Source organism: Phyllostomus discolor, chromosome 2 (assembly GCF_004126475.2).
Source record: "Phyllostomus discolor isolate MPI-MPIP mPhyDis1 chromosome 2, mPhyDis1.pri.v3, whole genome shotgun sequence".
In the NCBI taxonomy this organism is placed as follows: domain Eukaryota; kingdom Metazoa; phylum Chordata; class Mammalia; order Chiroptera; family Phyllostomidae; genus Phyllostomus; species Phyllostomus discolor.
In genome coordinates, this window is record NC_040904.2 from 147,785,149 (window position 1) to 147,804,197 (window position 19,049).

Below are 19,049 nucleotides of genomic sequence, written 5' to 3' on the forward strand. Positions count from 1 at the left end.
CTTGCCAGCCATGTGATCTTGGGTAAGGGATCTATTTTCCCTAAACCTTAATTTTTCGACTGGAAAAAGTAGGTAATAGTGCACTTGAGAAGGATGTGCACAGAAAATGACATAAAATGAATAAAAGCATTTAGAAATATATCTGCCACACAAAGAACCAAAAAAAAAAAACCCACAAAAAAAAAATACAGTTATTTTAAGGCCAAACTCAAGGGGAAAAAAAGTCTAGCATCAATACCTTCATCTTCAACCTTACCTCTAAGAGAAGCCTAGAGGCCCAAGGAAGGGAAAGTTTATGAACTACGTTGGAAGAAAGTTCTTGGAAGAAAAAAAAATTACACTTTTTTTGAAAAGTAAAAATGCAAGAAATTAATTAAGACCAACCCATCTTCAGACTTGAGGAAATCCTAGAAGCCTTACCCTACCCAAGTCTGGAAATGGGAAAGACATGGAGGACTCTGCAAGTGGTGAGGTGTAGCAGCCTGCTGGTCAGGGAGACATGGTGGGATGGAGCACTATTGCCCATGGAATGGGGACACTAATTTGACTCCCCAGCACAAAACAGTCATACATGATTTGATAACAGTGCAGCAGAGACACTAATCTTCAGGTGACTCGGACAAGATAAATACTAACCACTCAAGCAATATGCACTCTCTCACTCCTTTCCTGCTCACTCATCACCCCCTCCATGAAACCAATGTGACTGCACATCATTGTGGGTGAGTACAGAGGGCTCTTTACCATATGTTCTGGACTAAAAAGGTTCCCTGGAAGATTTTCATTTAAAGGACATGACATAAGGAGAAATCAATACTGGCAGGTTAAACTTCCCATATGCTTAGGAACATATGGGATTTATTTTATTCAGTGTTAAAAATCATATATACTTGCTAGTATATTATTTACTATTAATATTAATGGCAGGTATTTGTCTTTCAGTTCCATTCTGTCTTTGTTTCCCTGATTGTTCAGCTTATATTTTATAGTTCATCTTAATTACTAGCAAATAGTCTCTTCTCCTTTGCAGCTCTGTCCTTGGATTAGAGCAGCTGGCAAAAATCCTGATGCTGGATGAATCCAAGTATTTGCCTTCTCCAGACCTGAACTCATGCAGCTGAGCATGACAGGAGAAAATAATGCAATTGAGTAGTTGAGTTTTATTATAACTTTATAATCAGCGAACTCAAATGGGCACTCAATACTGCCATGCCTTCCTATGCATTCTAACCCTCAGTCCTCAAACCTTTCTACCACCCAGCATCTCCTCACTTTCAGCTACTGACCTTGCCTCAAAAAATACTGAAAAAATAGAACTCAGTGGAAAGTAATTTCCTCATTTCCCCATTTATAAACCTCCAAATTAACTGGAAGTATATCTCCTATCAAAAACTAGTCTTTGTACCTTCTCAAAGACCAATAACCCCAGTATGTCTTACTTCCTTTCCAGTTATCAAACTCTTCCTCTCTTGGCTCCTTCCCCAGTAGCCTAAAACTAGTGCAACCATCTCTAAGTGTGTCCCATCTTTAAGAACAAAACAAAACAGAAGCCTTCCTTAGCCTTTATCTCCCTCTAACTACCTCCTCTGTTTTCCTGATCCTCTTCCTTGGGTAATTTCTTTAAATTTTATTCTTCACACACTTATCCACTTAGACATTTCCCACTCATTCTTCCACTGAAATCAATAAATTCTCAAGCTGCCAACAGAACACTTTCAAATCTTTATCGTGCTCCATCTCTCAGTTGCATCTAACCTCATCAATCATTTTCTTATTCTTTAAGGAAGCTTTTTTCTTGACATGAATGATACCACACCCTTGGTATTCCATCTGCCACTCCAGCTGTTCCAACTCAGTTTCTTTCGCTGGTCCCTCCCATTCTCTCAACCTCCATCTGTTATAGTTTTTTGGCAATTGGTCAGGCCCTCAACTCAGAAACCTCAATCATTCTTGAGTACATTTTCTTCCTCCCCTCTCACACCACACTCTTCATCATATCTATCCTTAGCTCCACTTAATTCTACCTTCAGAAACATTTTGAATCCACCCATGTCTCTGTATGTGTACTGACTAAGCCTCCATCATCTCTCATCTGAATATTAAAGTATCTTCCAAATTTCATTACCTGATTCCCCTACAGGTATGCTTTGTGCCCCAATCCCAATGTAATATTACAAGTAGCCAGGATACTGCTTTATATATAAATAGAACCAGGTCATACCCCAGTTTAAAACTTTAATAACATCTCACTGTACTCAGAATAAAACGCATCCTCCTTAACACAGGTTTCTTTGGTACTCCTTGATTAGCCCGTCTCCTCCCCTACCCGCTCCCTAACTAACTCTATTTATCCACACCAGTTTCTTTATTTTCCTTGAAAATGCTCCATTCTTTGCTTTAGCACTTTGTACAAGCCTTCCTTCCTTTCTTCCTCTCCTCTCCCAGCTCTTTCTCATGCTTCAGACCTCACTACACATACTTCTCAAGAGGGATCACCTAAATCCCAACTAAAGTTGCCCCACCCACCCATCTAAATGTTCTCTGAGAGCATCCTATTTTTTTTCTTTTTAGCATTTATCATATTTAATGAATATGCATGTAGTCGCTTTTTCCTATTCAGTGTCAAACTTGTCCTATAATATGACTCATGAGAACAGGGCTCATATTTGCTGTGTGCAGAATGCCCTAAATGCTTGGTACTTATATCATGATTTTGGACACAGAGTAGGTATTCACTAGGTATGTCTGGAATATATGAGTAATTGAACACATCTGATGTGTGAGCAATATGGACTGTAGACATAAACTTAAGCAGAGCCAGGGTAAGAGCAAAAGTCACAATTTTGGTTTATCAGCAGAAAGCACTAAAAAAGATTTCAACACTAAAATGAGTTATTATTTTTGAGAAAAACACAATCTGTAAAATAATCATATGGAGAAAACTTGAGCAAAAAAATAAAGGAAATATAGGAGACTGGCTGTAAAAAAATGAGACACAGTATAAACAAATTGACATCAGCATTTTTTTGTGAGTAAAAAATATGGGGTGTTTTCTTTCATAGTCAGGAACACAGAGGTAGATCTAAATGTAGTTTGGAACACACTTGAACCTTTTGTAAGACAGGTTCCAAATATACAACTTAAGATAGACCTTGATAACACTTCTGTTAAACAACTAATTTATAATGTGTTTTTTCTTAATAATTTTCACATTTAGCTATCACAGGAAAAAAGAATTTGTAGTAAATGTGTCATGGTACATTATTTTTTTATAACCATTTATACCAAGTTATGAAAATGAGTAAAACTTCAATTTTAAATGGGTAAAACATGAATAAATATCTCAGAAAAGTATAAGTAAAATGCAAGGTAATATATGAAAATATTTCAACCTCATTTTAATGAAAATATATACACTGAAATAGCAGAGTAATTTTTTATTTAGTAAATTAGTAAATTTACTTTTAAAATTTGTTAGTCTCAATGTTTGCTTAGTATACTATTAAAAGAGAACTTTTAAGTTTTATTTCTACCATTAAATATTGGCTTCATATTTTTTAAAAAAATGATAATATGCTTCCAGAAATGTATATGAAGAGACAATCAAAATATAATGAGAAAGTCTATAATTTAAAGATCATTATAATGTTTTTTAACAAAAGTTAAAAGACATTCTAGGTGTCACAAACAAGGAAAAAATTAAATATATTAAAGTATATCTATGCTATTTTTTTCCTCGCCCAAGGACATTTTTTCATTGCTTGTAGAGAAAGAGAAACATCTATGTGAGAAAGAAACTCAATTAGTTGCCTTTTTTTATGCACACCAACCTGGGATCGAACATGGGTATATGCCCTGCCTGGGAATCAACCTGCTACCTTTCAGTCTATGAGATGATGTTGCAACCAACTGATCTACCGTACTCATGTCAAATTAAGTAATAAAATTATCAAGCAACTATGAAAATATGAGTAACAAGGGAGAAAATAATCCTCTCAGCCTAGAAAGTTTGTGTGTGTCAAAACTTGTAATATTGCCAAGTATGTAGTTCTATGCTATTACATGAATGTTCTGAAAAAAAAAAACATAAAAGAGGTGAAAAATAAATTTAAAAAAAATGCTGATGCAGGAGCTAAATCAGTTAGGAATAAATGCCTCTAAAGCAAGTTTATTGTACTTCAGAACTAGCAATCTAACCAAGTGGGAGTGTCTGCAAACAATGAGAGACACTTTGCTGACAGGCGTGCCCATATGTATGTGTGCTGAAAGATCTGTGTGCATTTACACACACACCAACATGCAACTACATCCACACATCAGCTAATGCACTTAATGATTTCACAGATACATTTTAAATAAAGTTATCAAAAACATCATTTTATAGTACCAACTCTATTAGCTAAAATGTGTATATTGAGCCCTTACCAAACACGTAACAGAAAACCAGAAAATATAAATTTATAAAGTTTCCCATGAGATGGGTAAATGCCTGCAGAATGGCCAAAAAGAGATATGATTCTTTAAGAATAAAGACTTTTTAGTTCTGGCTGGTGTAGCTCAGTGGATTGAGTGCCAGCCTCTGAATCAAAGGGTCATCAGTTCGATTCCCAGTCTGGGGCACCTGCCTGGGTTGCAGGCCAGTTCCCCATTGAGGGTACATGGGAGGCAACTACACGTTGATGTTTCTCTCCCTCTCTTTCTTGCTCCCTTCTCCTCTCTAAAAATAAATAAATAAAATCCTTTTTTTAAAAAAGAATACTTTTTAGTTAATGCTATGTAGTCTGAGTGGTCAGTTAACACTTAATTCAAAGGCAAAATGATAAGGATTCAATCCGTGGATGTATATAGACAAATCAATCAAAACTCATGAATAAAAGTAATTTCTCTAATGCAGAAATGTGAATAGTTTCTTGTTTAATATTTATAAGTACTTGTTTTTTATTAGAGATAACATTCTTAATTCTCAAATCCATGAACTCTTGTCTTAAAATTAGTACTTTTCCCTCTATAACAAGCTCATTAGTTTTAGCTATGTAGTTAGGTTTTAAATGAAGTAAATGCTAATTATGTCAAATATAATTCTCATATGGTATTGAGTGATTACAGCAAATTATTCTGAAGTATTAACCTTTTCTACCTATAGCAATCTAAAACTGCACAGTGATTTAAGTGAAACATGGGGAAATTTGAGCAAAAACTGCCTACGGTCATTCATTTTATATTAAGCATGATTCAGCTACCATCTGGATGAAAACAATACTATCTCTTCAGAAGGGAAATTAACTTTGACACACTGTCTCTGTTCCTCTATTATTTTCTGACTTTTCATTTATCTGGAAACTTCCATGCAAGAGAGCAAGCACCCTCTCACAAATGTAAGCCAGCAGTTGTCAAATAAAAATCCTGTGTACACATGTTAACATATAACTTCTCATTGGAACACAAGTTATTGAATATGTTGTTGCTACTAATAACCCCTGCGGCTTTGTGTCTGTCATTACCTTCAGGCTATTAGAATTTTATGAGCACAAACCAATAATAATGATATTTCCCTTTTGCTTTTTATCCACACCTCATTGCCTTACATTGATTTGCATAAGCAATTTCCACTCTGATAATTGGAGCCAAACATCTTGTTGTAGGTTACCTTATGGAAAAGAGCAGTTAAATACTAATCAAGAGAAATCTTTCTTTATTCAACCATATTTTAGATGATATTGAATTACCCCCACTGGTTGAGCAGGAAGGTGACTCATTTTCTGACATGGATTTCAGGACTTGAGTTTCTATCAAGCTTAACAATGATCTTTCTTCATAATTTAAGTTCCCTGGTATTGAGTCAGAACAACATGAATAATGGTACTGCAAGGCTCAAATCATTCAGCAATATTGCTTTATTTCAAAAGAAAAAGCAATAGTACTATGTACTAATTATTTTAATAGCTACTGAGCTTATTAATATATTCTGGGGACTTCATGTAGTTTTATCCTTTTATTTCCAGAAAATCAGAAAAAAATGTAACCAGGGAAATTAAAACAAGTAAAAATGAAATAACAGGTCAAAGTCATGTACAAAATTCTATCTAAAAGAGTCACTACATGAATTACTTTAAAAATAAGCCTATAATACTTATGTAGAATGAGGATTTGGGCTAAAGGAATTTTTAAATTATATAAAAGAAGTAGATTCTGGTTATGGATCATATGCATAAGCATTGCTACATATGGGTGAATTTTTTTTTTAATGTATATGCACTTAAAAAATAAGAGCCCTCAGATATGAAAGGTATAAGAATTGCTGAAAGATGTTTTGGAGTGAACAGTTTTTATTGAAGGAGGAATTTAAAGGAAGCATTTATTCATGCAAGCAAGGGAGACTTCAGAGGGATGTGTAAAATAACCAAGAACTTCTAAAGACAGAAAACATATAAGAAGGGCAAAATTGCAGTATATTTCTATTCTGGGAACCATATAGGAAATGAAAGTCAATAGTCAATAACAACATTGGGCATTCAAGATTGCCCAAGAGGAAAAGAGAATGGAAATGAGGTTTCACTGCATGTACTTCACCCCAGTGTCCTGTCAGGAAGGAATCTTCTTACACTTGGGACATTATAATAAGAAAATCACATTCAAAATACTGTATAATTAAACAGATGTGGAGCCCTCACCCCTTCCAAGTGATCTTGCCGTTTGTTTTTGTTTTTGTTTTTGTTTTTTTCAGGATGACCTGGGAAGGAATTTGGAGATATTTATGCCACAGACAAATAGGAAGTGATAAACCTAAGAATTACATAATGTATAAAAAGGGTAACTTGAGCCTGCATACAAGTGGGAGTTAAAGGTTCCTGCTGAGCTGCCTATTGCATCACACACCGACTCTAAGTCCCTACAGGTAATGTGTCATGCATTTGTCTTCTCAGTCATCTTTACTCACTGGAATAATTGCCAGGAGAAAATCCTGGACTAGGAAAAACATAGAAGCTTACTCTCCAGATGTCCTATGTATAACTGGTCTTAAATTAAAAGCAACTTAGGCAAACTGCTGCTTAGATTTTTCTCCCTGCCTTTGCCATATTCCATTAGGATTTGATCACCTGGAGGCGAGGAAAGCAGAATGAGAAGCCAAAGGTTGCAATTATACAAACCACGTCTTTGAATTCTTAATAAAAAAACCACAAAACAGGATAGTTATTCACAATGGTAAGTTCCCCTATTTTTCTTCTTTGGTTCCTTATTTTAGAAGACTAATAACTTTAGAAATTTAGAAATTTTAGACATATTACTGGTGCTTATTCATCCTGACACTACTAAATCAATTCATTCATTTAGAGCAAACTGGGATTATAGTCCATAGGCAGCTGAAGTACAGTTAGAAAATAAGTGAATTATGGTCATTGATTGCTTGATTTTCTCAACTTTTCCCATCACAAATTCTTTCAAAACTACTAAAATCATTTGAAAATATCTGCTCTAGCTACAGAAGTATTGTGTGGTCTTAATAAAAATATGAAGGAAGAGACAAATAAAGGCATTAATATATTTTAAATCTCAACATGTTAATATGACAACCTACAAAAATAATGCAAGTTAATCAACAGAAAGAGGAAATTGATAGCTTAAGAGTACCAGATTGCCTGTTACCAGTCTGTCACCATTGCAGCTGCATTCTACACTCCCATGCATTAAATAGCCTGGAAGTTTCATTTACAAAGGATTCTCCTTTGATAGTAAGGTCCATGCTTAAGTTCTGCATGAAAAGCACACATAGAACTATGCAAAGCATGACAAAAGAAGGAGTGGCCATTGCTCAAGTAACAATGAGCAGGAATGTAGGCTTTGGCAGAGACCAAGGCAAGCCACCACCGACCAATGGCTCCCAGCTGTCCTGCAGAGAACTGACGGATATCAGTTCCCTGTGATACTTAAATTGCTTGATTTTCTCAAGTGTAGCAGTGGTTTTCTTGACTTTGACTTCTGTAGTCCTCCCAAGTGTTTTTTTCCTTTATTTTTATTGTTCAAGTTCAGTTGTCTCCATTTTCCCCTCACCACTCCCCCCCCAGCCATCCCTACTTCCCACACTTGATCCTATCCCACTTTAGCTTTGTCCATGTGTCCTTTATACATGTTCCTTGACACCTTTCTGCTTTATATACCTAGAATGGTTTTTGATTGATCTACTGTGTTATATACCCAGAAGTGCTATATTCCAGGAAACAGACCTTCAAAAATGGAAGTCTACAATTGTTTACCTGTCTCAATTAGATTTAAATGAGACAATAGCATTGATAATGGGTAATAAAGTCCTGGCACTCTTTGGTTTTCAAGGCCAAGACAGATTATTAAATTATTGTTTATAGTTGCCTAAATTGAAGAACAGGCTTTGGGAAAACAAATTAGTGTTTCCATGGAACATTACAGGAGAATGGAAAATTATAAAATCCGTAACAAGGAAAGTTATTTCTGACTAGACTGGAGAGATTACCAAAAGAAAACTATAATCTCAGTGCTTTAAATTCTCAGCTGAAGGTATCATTAAGGAATCAGAGATTTTCTCTTGTATTGTCTCTTGTATCTTATTGAGCCTTAGAATCAATATAATTGAAAAGTGAGCTAAGGTGTGAAATTCTGAATAGTAAAATCACATCTCCAATAAATGTCATGGCTTTATTCTTAGAGCATTGATTCAGAAAATGTGGGACACTGAGAATTGGAATGGTAACATTTAAACTCTAAATTCCACTGAGTTTCCCTTGGTTTCTCTTCCTATCTCTGAAAAAAATCAGTTATCCTCGTTTAAAGCCCCTGCGATGACACTCATCAAGGGGAGACCAGTTCTCCTCCAGCCCCACCTCCAACCACCGTGATGCAGTCAGGCCCACAAGCAGAGTCAATTTCAGCAGATTTCAGGAACACAAACAGAAATTCTTACCCTAGTAAAGACAACATATTGCACATACTGAAAATCATTATGAAATATCAAAAAGTAAGTCCTTAGAAAATGACATAGAAAATAACCATCAGGGGTGTCCAAACTTTTGGTGTCTCTGGGTCACAGTGGAGGAAGAAGAGTTGTCTTGGGCCACATATTAAATACACAGACACTAATGAAAACTGATGAGCAAAATAGAGGATTTAAGTAAATTTACAATTTTGTGTTGGGTCACATTTTTAGCCATCCCGGGCTGCATACTACCTGCAGACAGCAGGATGGACACCCCTGATTATAAAGTATCTAGAGAAAATTATGAAAGTGTAACAAAATAAGAATGGTAATTAAAAAGCAAAGTAAATATAAATTGTTTCTTAAAACTAGCAGAAGAAACATATTACCAGCAAAAACTCTCAGTTACAACAAATACTTGGTTTGGTTGGACTAGTTTTAGTGCTATAGATGACCCTTGAACAATGCGATGGCTAGGGACACCAACTCCCTTGCAATCAAAATCTGCATGTAACTTTTGACTCACCCAAAACTTAGTCATCTCTCAGTAACCATGGGGGTGGCTCCAGGACCCCCATGAATACCAAATTCTACAGATGCAATCCCCTGTATATGGTACATGAGTAGATCAATGTATACAGTCAACCCTATGAATCCGGGACTACCAATCATGGATCAAAAAAAGCACAGGTATTTATTTATTTTTAATCTGCATATAAACAAATGTCCACAGTTCAAACCATGTTGTTCAAGGGTCAGCTATATATATACATTGAATGCCATATAGCCTTAATATTCAATGATGTACTGAAGATTCAAGAACAGGGAGTTATCCCCTTTTGCACACAGGCTACAAACTTTCTCATCAAATTAAAACAACTTTCAAAAACTGAAGTATCAAACCCAAATTATCTAACTAGTAAAATACATTAAATAAATCTTAGACTCAGAGAGTCTAAAAGGTGAAAAAAATCTTAGGAAGTATTTAATCCAACTATTGCATTTTATAATTATAAAGTATGAGGTCAAGAAAGGTTTGTGGAAAATCTGCCATTAATTAGAAACAGAAATTAGAATTACTTCTCCCCACTCATTCCATGGCCTCATGCTTCCAAAAATATGCCTTCTATTATTTTGTGAGATGGATTATTTAATTAGTAGAAATGAACAGTTTGCAAAAATGTAAACATATCTATGTCTTTTAAAAAACATTATTTATAAGTGGCATACAAAATCAAACAAAGATTCAAGCTTGGTAAGCTCTATGCTTTACTTTCAATTTATACATCAAACTGGAAGCTAACTTATTGATGGCATCTGGGAAAAAACTTCTATGTACATATATATTATTTTTAAAACAATGTTTCAGTACCCCTGGCCAGAGTGGTTCAGTTGGGTGGAGCATCATCCCATGCACCAAAAGGATGCAGGTTCGATCCCCAGTCAGGGGACATACGTACATTGTGGGTTTGATTCCCAGTCAGGGCCTGTATGGGAGGCATCTGATAGATGTGTCTGTCTCACATCGATGTCTAACCACCCCCATAAAATCAATAAACATACCCTCAGATGAGGTTTTAAATAAATTAAATTAAATATAAAAATGTTTGAGACTGTTTATTTTTTATTTTTTATTTAATTTTTACTGTATTTTTTCCATTACCCCTTATGGTCCCCTTATACCAACCCCCAGCAATCACCATACTGTTGTCCATATCCATGAGTCTTTTTTCCTTTTTGCTCAATCCCTCCACCTTCTAACCTGCCCCCTGCCAGCTGTCATCTGCTCTCCATCTATGAGTTTGTCTCTGTTTTGCTTGTTAGTTCAGTTTGTTCATTAGATTCCACATGTGAGTAAAATCACATGGTATTCGTCTTTCTCTGGCTGGCTTATTTCACTTAGCATAGTGTTCTCCAGGTCCATCCATACTGTTGCAAAGGGTAAAATTTTCTTCTTTCTTTACACCCCAGAAGTATCCCATTGTGTAAGTTTCCCATACTTGTTTTATCCACTCATCCACTGATGGACACTTGCGCTGCTTCCATATCTTGGCGATTGTAAATAATGTTGCAATGAACACAGGGGTACTTATGTTATTTCAAATTAGCGTTTTGAAAGAATGCTAATCCTCACCAGCACTTGTTGTTGATTTATAATGATAGCCATTCTAACAAGTGTGAGACGATATTTCACTGTTATTTTAATTTGCATTTCTTTGATGATTAGTGGTGTCAAGAATCTTTGTCTATTGGCCATGTGTATGTCCTCTTTGGAAAAGTGTCTATTCAGTCCTTAGCCCATTTTTTAATTGGGTTGCTTAGTTTTTTGATGTTAAGTTTTGTAAGTTCTGTATAAATTTTGGATATTAACCCCTTTTTAGATGTATTGGCAAATTTATTCTCCCATTCTTTGGACTGTCTTTTTATTTGGTGGATGATTTCCTTTTCTGTGCAAAAACTTTTTAGTTTGATGTAGTCTCATGTGTTTATTTTTTCTTTTGATTCCCTTGCTGGAGCGATATGTCAGATAAAGTGTTGCTATGAACAATGTCTGAGATTTTTCTGCCTATGTTTTCTTCTACAGTTTTTATGGGTTGGGGGTCTAATATTTAAGTCTTTGATCCATTTTGAATTTATTCTTGTGTGGTATAAGAAGGTGGTCTAGTCCATTTTCTGAACATTTCTGCCTAATTTTCCCAATACCATTTATTGAATAAACTATCTTTAGACCATTATATATGCTTGCTTCCTCTGTTGAATGTTAATTGACTATAAAGGTGTGGGTTTATTTCTGTGCTCTATATTCTCTTCCATTGATCTGTTTTTATGACAGTACCATGCTGTCTTGATCACTATGGCCTTATGGTATAGTTTGATATTAGGTAGTGTGATTCCTCCAATTCATTCTTCTTTCTCAAGATTGCTATTGCTGTGCTGGGCCTTTTTTGGTTGTTTCCATATAAATTTTTGAAATATTTGTTCTAGTTCTTGAAATATGTCATTGAAATCTTATAGAAATTTCATTGAATCTATAGATTACTTTGGGTAGCATGGACATTTTAATGATGTTAATTCTTCCTATCCATGAACACAGTATGTGCTTCCATTTATTTGTATATTCTTCAATTCCTTTCTTCAGTGTCTTATAATCTCCCAAGTACAGGTCTTTTACTTTTACATCCTTGCTTAGGCTTATTCCTAAGCATTTTATTCTTTTTGTAACAATCATAAATGGGATTGTTTTCTTCATTTCCCATTCTGTTGGTTCATTATTGGTATATAAAAATGCAACTGATTTCTGGATATTAATTTTTATCTTGCTACTTTGCTGGATTCATTTATCAGTTCTAGTAGTTTCTTGGTGGAGTCTTTGGCATTCCCTATGTACAGTATAATATCATCTGCAAATAATGACAGCTTTACTCCTTCCTTTCCAATTTGGATGCCTTTTATTTCTTCTTGTCTGATTGCTGTGGCTAGGACTTCCAGTACTATGTTGAATAAGAAAGTTAAAAGCAGATGTCCCTGTCTTGTTCTCAATCTTAAAGGGAATTATGCAAGACTTAAGGGGAACCATTCAAGAAGTAAGAGGGATTAAACAAAAATGTATCAAGATTATCAGGCTAAGGAACATTGTGATTATTCAGTATGACACTGTTCTGTATCCATTGAGTCAGCAATTAGAAAGGCTAATATGGCTATTAGGAGTGAACCTTTTCAGATAGTCTTGAGCCCCTTCTTACTGATAAATATACGTGTTTCTAAAAGAGCCTGAGTCAAAAATATATATAAAAAGATAATCCAAATTTTAGAAGAAAACACATTTATTATTGTTCCTACATACAACATGAGAGCTAAAGACCAACTATGAAGAAGAAGGAGAAAGGGAAAAAAGGAGTGAAGGTGAAGTAAGGGGGAGAAGGAAGAGCAGGTATAAAGGAAAAGAAAAGGAAGGAAAGAGGGTGAGAAGGAGGAAAAAAGAACAGGAGAAAATGTATAAAAAACATGATGTTTGCAATTTGGGATTGCCTCCACCTGTAAATTTAACCCTGGGTCTGTCTGCAGATATGAACTTCCATTTGTCAACATAGAAATAGCCATGGTTAATGTAAAAACAATTAATAGATTTTCCAGCAGAGGTAAGCACTGACAGTCCAGATTAGCTCTTTCAACAAGACTATAAAACCAAGACTCCCTAGAGCCTGTGGATGGGAAATACATTAATATCAACTCTGTGACCACTCAGCACCATGACATAAAGTGTCTGTTCAGGAGGTCATTTCCAAAATGTATCCCATACATCTTCATGCACAAGAGATGATAATTTATCACCTAGACATAGGGAGTACTGTAAACTAATCCAAACTGCTGATGATACACTAAATCAGTTTGAGTGATGAGTATAAATAAAGCTGCAAGGAAGTACTGAAGGATACAGATCTATCTGATCAATGAGATGTCAGAAGGCAAATGAAATGCAATGTTGACAAGCATACAGTTCCTCAGCTGAAAATTAACCAAATCAAGTATCAGATCATAAAGGCACACATTAACACAAGCTTCAAATGAAAGTTTAATATATGGGATACAGAGGGTGAATAGTTTGTTTCAGATAAAATTGAACAGACTGGGTCAGTAGAATTGGGTAAATTAAAAATTGATGTATTTTGCATATCACAGAAAGCACGACAGGATAAAGAAAAATGTTGCAAAACAAGAATCTTTTCCAAATAATATATCTATAGCTACTCAATCTGCCAAGCACATCTATACATGCAGATGAGAAAAAATAATAAAAATTGTATACAGAAAATTATTTCACATAAACTTGCTACCAGGAAATCATATTAAATTTGTGTTGCCTTTATGAAAGCTTAGGTGTTGTCTGGAACTGTTATGCTACAACTTCAGTGGGAAAAACAAAGGAGTGGGGATAAGGAAGGACATGACTGCAGAAAGCTGATATTCATGGAGGTCACTCCTAAAGAAAAAAGATTTTTCCAACTCTGCAATCGGAATAGAGAATTTAGCAGCAGACCAACAGGTGCAGTGGGACTAAGGTATTCTGAAGGTGTCCCTGATAGAAAGAGCTGATGAAAGTAAATTACAACCTCTGCTGGAACAAATCTGTAAAAAATATTTTCTAAGAAAATTATTCATCAAGAGATTGATATTTTTTCTTTGTTGTATTAAGTAAATAAAGCTTTGTCATAACATATTTAACTCTTGCTTTGTATTTTACTTTTTAGTTTATTTTCAGTAAAGATAGAATTATACTACTAAAATATGACCTGATCCTATATGTAGTTTATTTAAATTTCAAAATGAAAAGCTTAGTAAGAACAGATAAGATTGATTGCTCTCTCTGTCTTAGCATAATTGTATTTCAGGTGAACATCAATTTGCTTTAAAGGACACTTCTAAGTAGCAGAATGTATCATAAATAATTCATCAATCACAGCTGCTAGGAACATGATTTACTTCAACAGATTCAATGGTATAAAAGTTCTATTTTTCTATATTTGTATTTGCTTTCTAGAGTTAACAGTCCTTCTTTTCTAAGAATGCACTCTCAGATTCCATACTTCATACTCTAAATATATATGATAAAACTGTTTGCTTTTCTCCTTTATGTAAAACTTTGAATTTTCTAATTTAAAAACATTTAAATAGTTTTGGAACAAATAACAGCATATGTATATTAACAATAAGACAACAACATGAAAGGCACATATCTGAAAAAAGGCATTAAGATTTTTCTTAAATACATATTTTAGTAAGGTTAACATACTTTGTTTTCACTTTATATAAAATTTTAAATGGAAGAAAAAGGAAGTTGACTCAAAAAATATTTTGTAGATATTTTATGATCTGATAGATTTGAAGCTTACTTCAATTTTAAAGTTGTATATTAAAAAGATTCTAAGAGGTACAACAGTTTGAGTTTTATCAGTTGGTACAGCACCTTACCTTTTTCATTTGTCATAGTGAAAGATACTGCTTACCTCACTCATCCTAAAGTTTTCCATAAAATTCAACAATTTTGTATTAGAAATTTTCCAAGCTGTAAAAAAATCTTTAAAATAAATATAAAGACAAGGAAAAAGGTAAGAGAGAATAGGAAGCATATTACTTACCTGCAAACCCCTCTGAAACACAGAATGGCCCATAAAATTAGCCAGCATTCTAATTAAAGCAGCACCCTGTAGAAAAAGAGTATTTTCTTAAAAAGAGAAAGAAAAGAGTTTCAACCAAATAATGTGATTCTAAAATTATCCTATATCAATTAAAAATAGCTTGATTCATTCATGCTATTTTATTCTTTAAAAAAGTTAAGAAATAAAAACATCATAAATACAATATTCTTTGTACAGGTAACAATTACATTTTTTTATTTTTTTAAATCTAAAACCAATGACTTCAAAATAGAAATCTCCTGGACAGACTATCTCAGGGCAATAATAAGCTGTAATTCAGAGTAATAAAAATTTTGTTAAGCACTATGTATGACAGAGTTAATAAAACATGGTTCTTGTACTTACAAATCCGTAATCTAGTACAAGAGAATGCCCATGTTAATAAATAATCATATTAAAATACAGCAGTGGAGTAACATAGCTACTTACTCTAACACTGGCTTAACCAAGAATAGTTTGGATACAGAAATGAAGAGGAGGGAGACCCAGCTGTCAGGCTGCTTGGCTTCAAATCCCGGCTCGGACCCCCTTCTGGCCATGTTTACTTAGGAAAAAAAATTTTAACCTCTCTGTTCCTCACTTTTCTCACTCAGAAGTATAGGCAATAACAATCTCAATTTAATGCAGTTATTCTGAAGGTTAAATGAATTAATAAGTGTAAAGCACTTACAACATTGTCTGAAAAATAGTACCCACGATATGAGTGCTATCAGTATTATATTGAACTAATAATTTTTATTTCCTGTCTATTTCTTTTAGAGTCTGGCTGTAGCCACATATCCATATATAACTAAAACATGTGATTGATATAAATATTTAAAGTAATGGAGAAAAATACTAATTTAGGAGTCTACCTCACCTTGACAACAATTATTATAATATTGTGGAACACTATCAGTACAAAAGGGAGACACATAATCAGTATGAAATATTCCAAGTAATGATAGGTAAGCCTGGCTGATTTCAAATTTGTGTGCAAAATATAAGTAAACTTTCAAAAAGATATTTCAAGGTGCACAAAATTGTTTTAACTATGGCACAGTGGATTATAAGCAGCAAAAGTTTAAACGTAAATAATAGCCTGGTTATGGGGGAAATCTTTTTATGACTCACATATTAAATTAATTCTCATTACAAATTCACACTCTCCAGTAACTCATTTCTTACTAGGTTTTTTAATTGAATTTCTTGGGGTGACACTGGATAACAAAATTATACATGTTTCAGGTGCACAATTCTACAACACATCATCTGTACACTGTATTGTGTGTTCACCCCATGTCGAGTCTCTGTCCATCCCCATTTGCCCCTGCCATGGTGTCTTTTCTATAAGAGAATCATACCAACCACATATGGACTCACTTCATCTAGAACTGAATGGTGGCAGCCAGTCCAAAATGCAAGGAGGAATTTCCATTGTTACTAAAATTGTTTCCTAGAATTATGGAATTTTAATGAAATACAATACTCAGGCTTCATTAATCATCATTAAAGAAATGTTGCAAAGAAATTCAGTCATCACCAAAATTATTCCAAAAATTAATATTTTATTTATAACTCAACAAATGTTAAGCTGGACAAGGCAGAGAGTTTTGTACTTCTCCTGACATATTTTTCTAGCACACTTTGTACTCTTTGCTCTTTCTTGTGCTTCTTCCTCTTTAACTTCTGGGTATTTGTATAGGTTCCTAAAATATAAGCATTTGTGCCTCAATCTGAGGACCTGATTAGAATTCCCTTTAGAACTAACTCATCAGCTTTACTCTTCGAGTGTCCTTCGCAAGCCCTCCTCCTATACATTTCCCAGCATCACACACCCACCCTGAGGGTGGGAACTCTCAATTCTGCAGCAAAACTATTCTTTGCCACTTGAGGAGTAAGACTTAGACTCTTGAACAGTCATCTCAAACTTTCCTTCACAACAGAATAACCATCTTCAGATGATTTAAGTATTTCTCTTCAAGTAATGATGACTGGGTCTCTTGTAGGGCTATTAAAACTATCAATTTATCATGGTCTAATGGTAAAAGAGTCCTTTCTAATCATAATGAATGTACCATACCAGTTTTCCTGTCTCAGTTGAGCTAGAGCAGAGTGCTAACAAGAAATAAAACCTAGAAATATAATCGATATGTAAAAGTTATATATCACTGAACTCCCTATTATTATTATATTGTGTAATTAAATTAACTCTCTGAAAATATGCTCATGTTGCCCACTTAAACATTTTAAATTCCCCAGAGTAGCATGCTCTCCTATATTTAATTGCTTTTTCTTTCCAAAGCTACATTTTAAAAATCCTTATTTCATAAAACTTCACAGGCAAGTGGCCTCTCCAACTGTCATTATTCAGCCAACATACACATGGCACCTACTACGTGGGCTTAAAACAAGAATCACACCTCTTAATGCAGACAGAATGCATTGCAAATTTTTTTTAAAAAAGAAAAAGAAAGCCCTGGCTGGCATAGCTCAGTGGATTGAGCGCGGGCTGGGAACCAAAGTGTCCCAGGTTCGATTCCCAGCCAGGGTACATTCCTGGGTTGCAGGCCATAACCCCCAGCAACTGCACATTAATGTCTCTTTCTCTCTCTCTCTTTCTCTCTTTCTCTCTCTCTCCCCCCCTTCCCTCCCTAAAAAATAAAAAAAAATAAATAAATAAAATCTTTAAAAAATAAAATAAATAAAAAAGAAAAAAGAAAAAGAAAACACTGAATCCCCTTTCATCATGTTTTTAAAACATTTTTCACCAAGCAAATATTATTTACAATATTGTAATTTATACTTGTTTATGATTCAAAATTCCACTCCCAATCAAACAAATTTGATGTTAGGCAGCCTAAACAGCTTTAAGAGAAATAAACAAACTATTTCTACAAGATTTTTATAATTTTGAAACTTCCTCAAAAAACCTATGATTATGTTACTATGCTAAAGTTCAGGGAGATATTAGGATGGAAACTACCTGAGTTTTTTAAGGTTTCATAAAGAATATTCCACAAAAATATAAACCCATATCTCACTTAGCAATTTTCTATTTGGGGTATCTTTTTCATATAAGTTCCTAGCTAAAATTCATTTTAACTAACATTATAATCAGTCTCTAAGACAGTAAACATCTGCAGAGAAAGGATTGCATCTTCATGGCTTGGAACCCCCATGCCCTGTGCCTGTCTCAGAGGTGTGGCTCCCTTAACAGAATAACTAGATGAGAGAGACAGAAAAATTAGTTGCACACATAGCAATTACTTTGTATTCTTAAAGAGTACTCAGACAGGATACAGAGTTTATTACTTTATTGGTGTACCTTAGTGATGAGTAATCACTTTTGAAAACAGGGAGACTGCAACTAATTTATTCCTTTAACATATTCTTATTGAGTAAAGCAGTGTGCTCAGTATCCTGTAGAATATAAATATGTATGCAACAAGTCTGTGTCCTCCAGAACCTCAAAACCTTATGAGTGAGATGAGAAGACACAATATGGTATAAGATGAATCACAAATAAATAAATAAATAAATAAAATATTTGTGTTTCAGGAAAAAAAAAGCTGATTATATCTGGAGGGATACATGTCAAAGAGGATTGAAAAACAGACAGTACATTCATGTTATTCCTTAAAGGATGGGTGGGGTTCCACAAGTCAAGGTAAACAGGAAGCATTTCTTTGCATGGTACCATGGTACGGCAGGAATGGTCTTTGCTGACTCATGCAGGTAAAGAGTGAAAAGCAAAAATAGACTTGGTCTGTTTGACTTTACTATAAACCCATTGTGAAAAACAGTTCCTGGAACATAGTAGGTTCTCAAAAAATGCTGAATCACAATAATGTAGGAGAAGCAAACCCAAGATTATGTGAGTTGGAAAAAGTGGAACTAGGTTTGAACTCCAGTGAGAATAAAATAAG

At 34.5% G+C, this 19,049-nt stretch overlaps 1 protein-coding gene across 1 annotated transcript in view; it reads right to left on the minus strand.

Moving 5' to 3' along the window:
• The window catches only part of TRHDE (thyrotropin releasing hormone degrading enzyme), a 368,798-nt gene that overhangs the window by 90,427 nt on the left and 259,322 nt on the right, over positions 1-19,049 (minus strand). Inside the window, exon 7 of the mRNA XM_028532432.2 lies at positions 15,082-15,147. Within this exon, the coding sequence (XP_028388233.2) occupies positions 15,082-15,147 (66 nt within the window). The remainder of the gene's footprint in view (positions 1-15,081; positions 15,148-19,049) is intronic.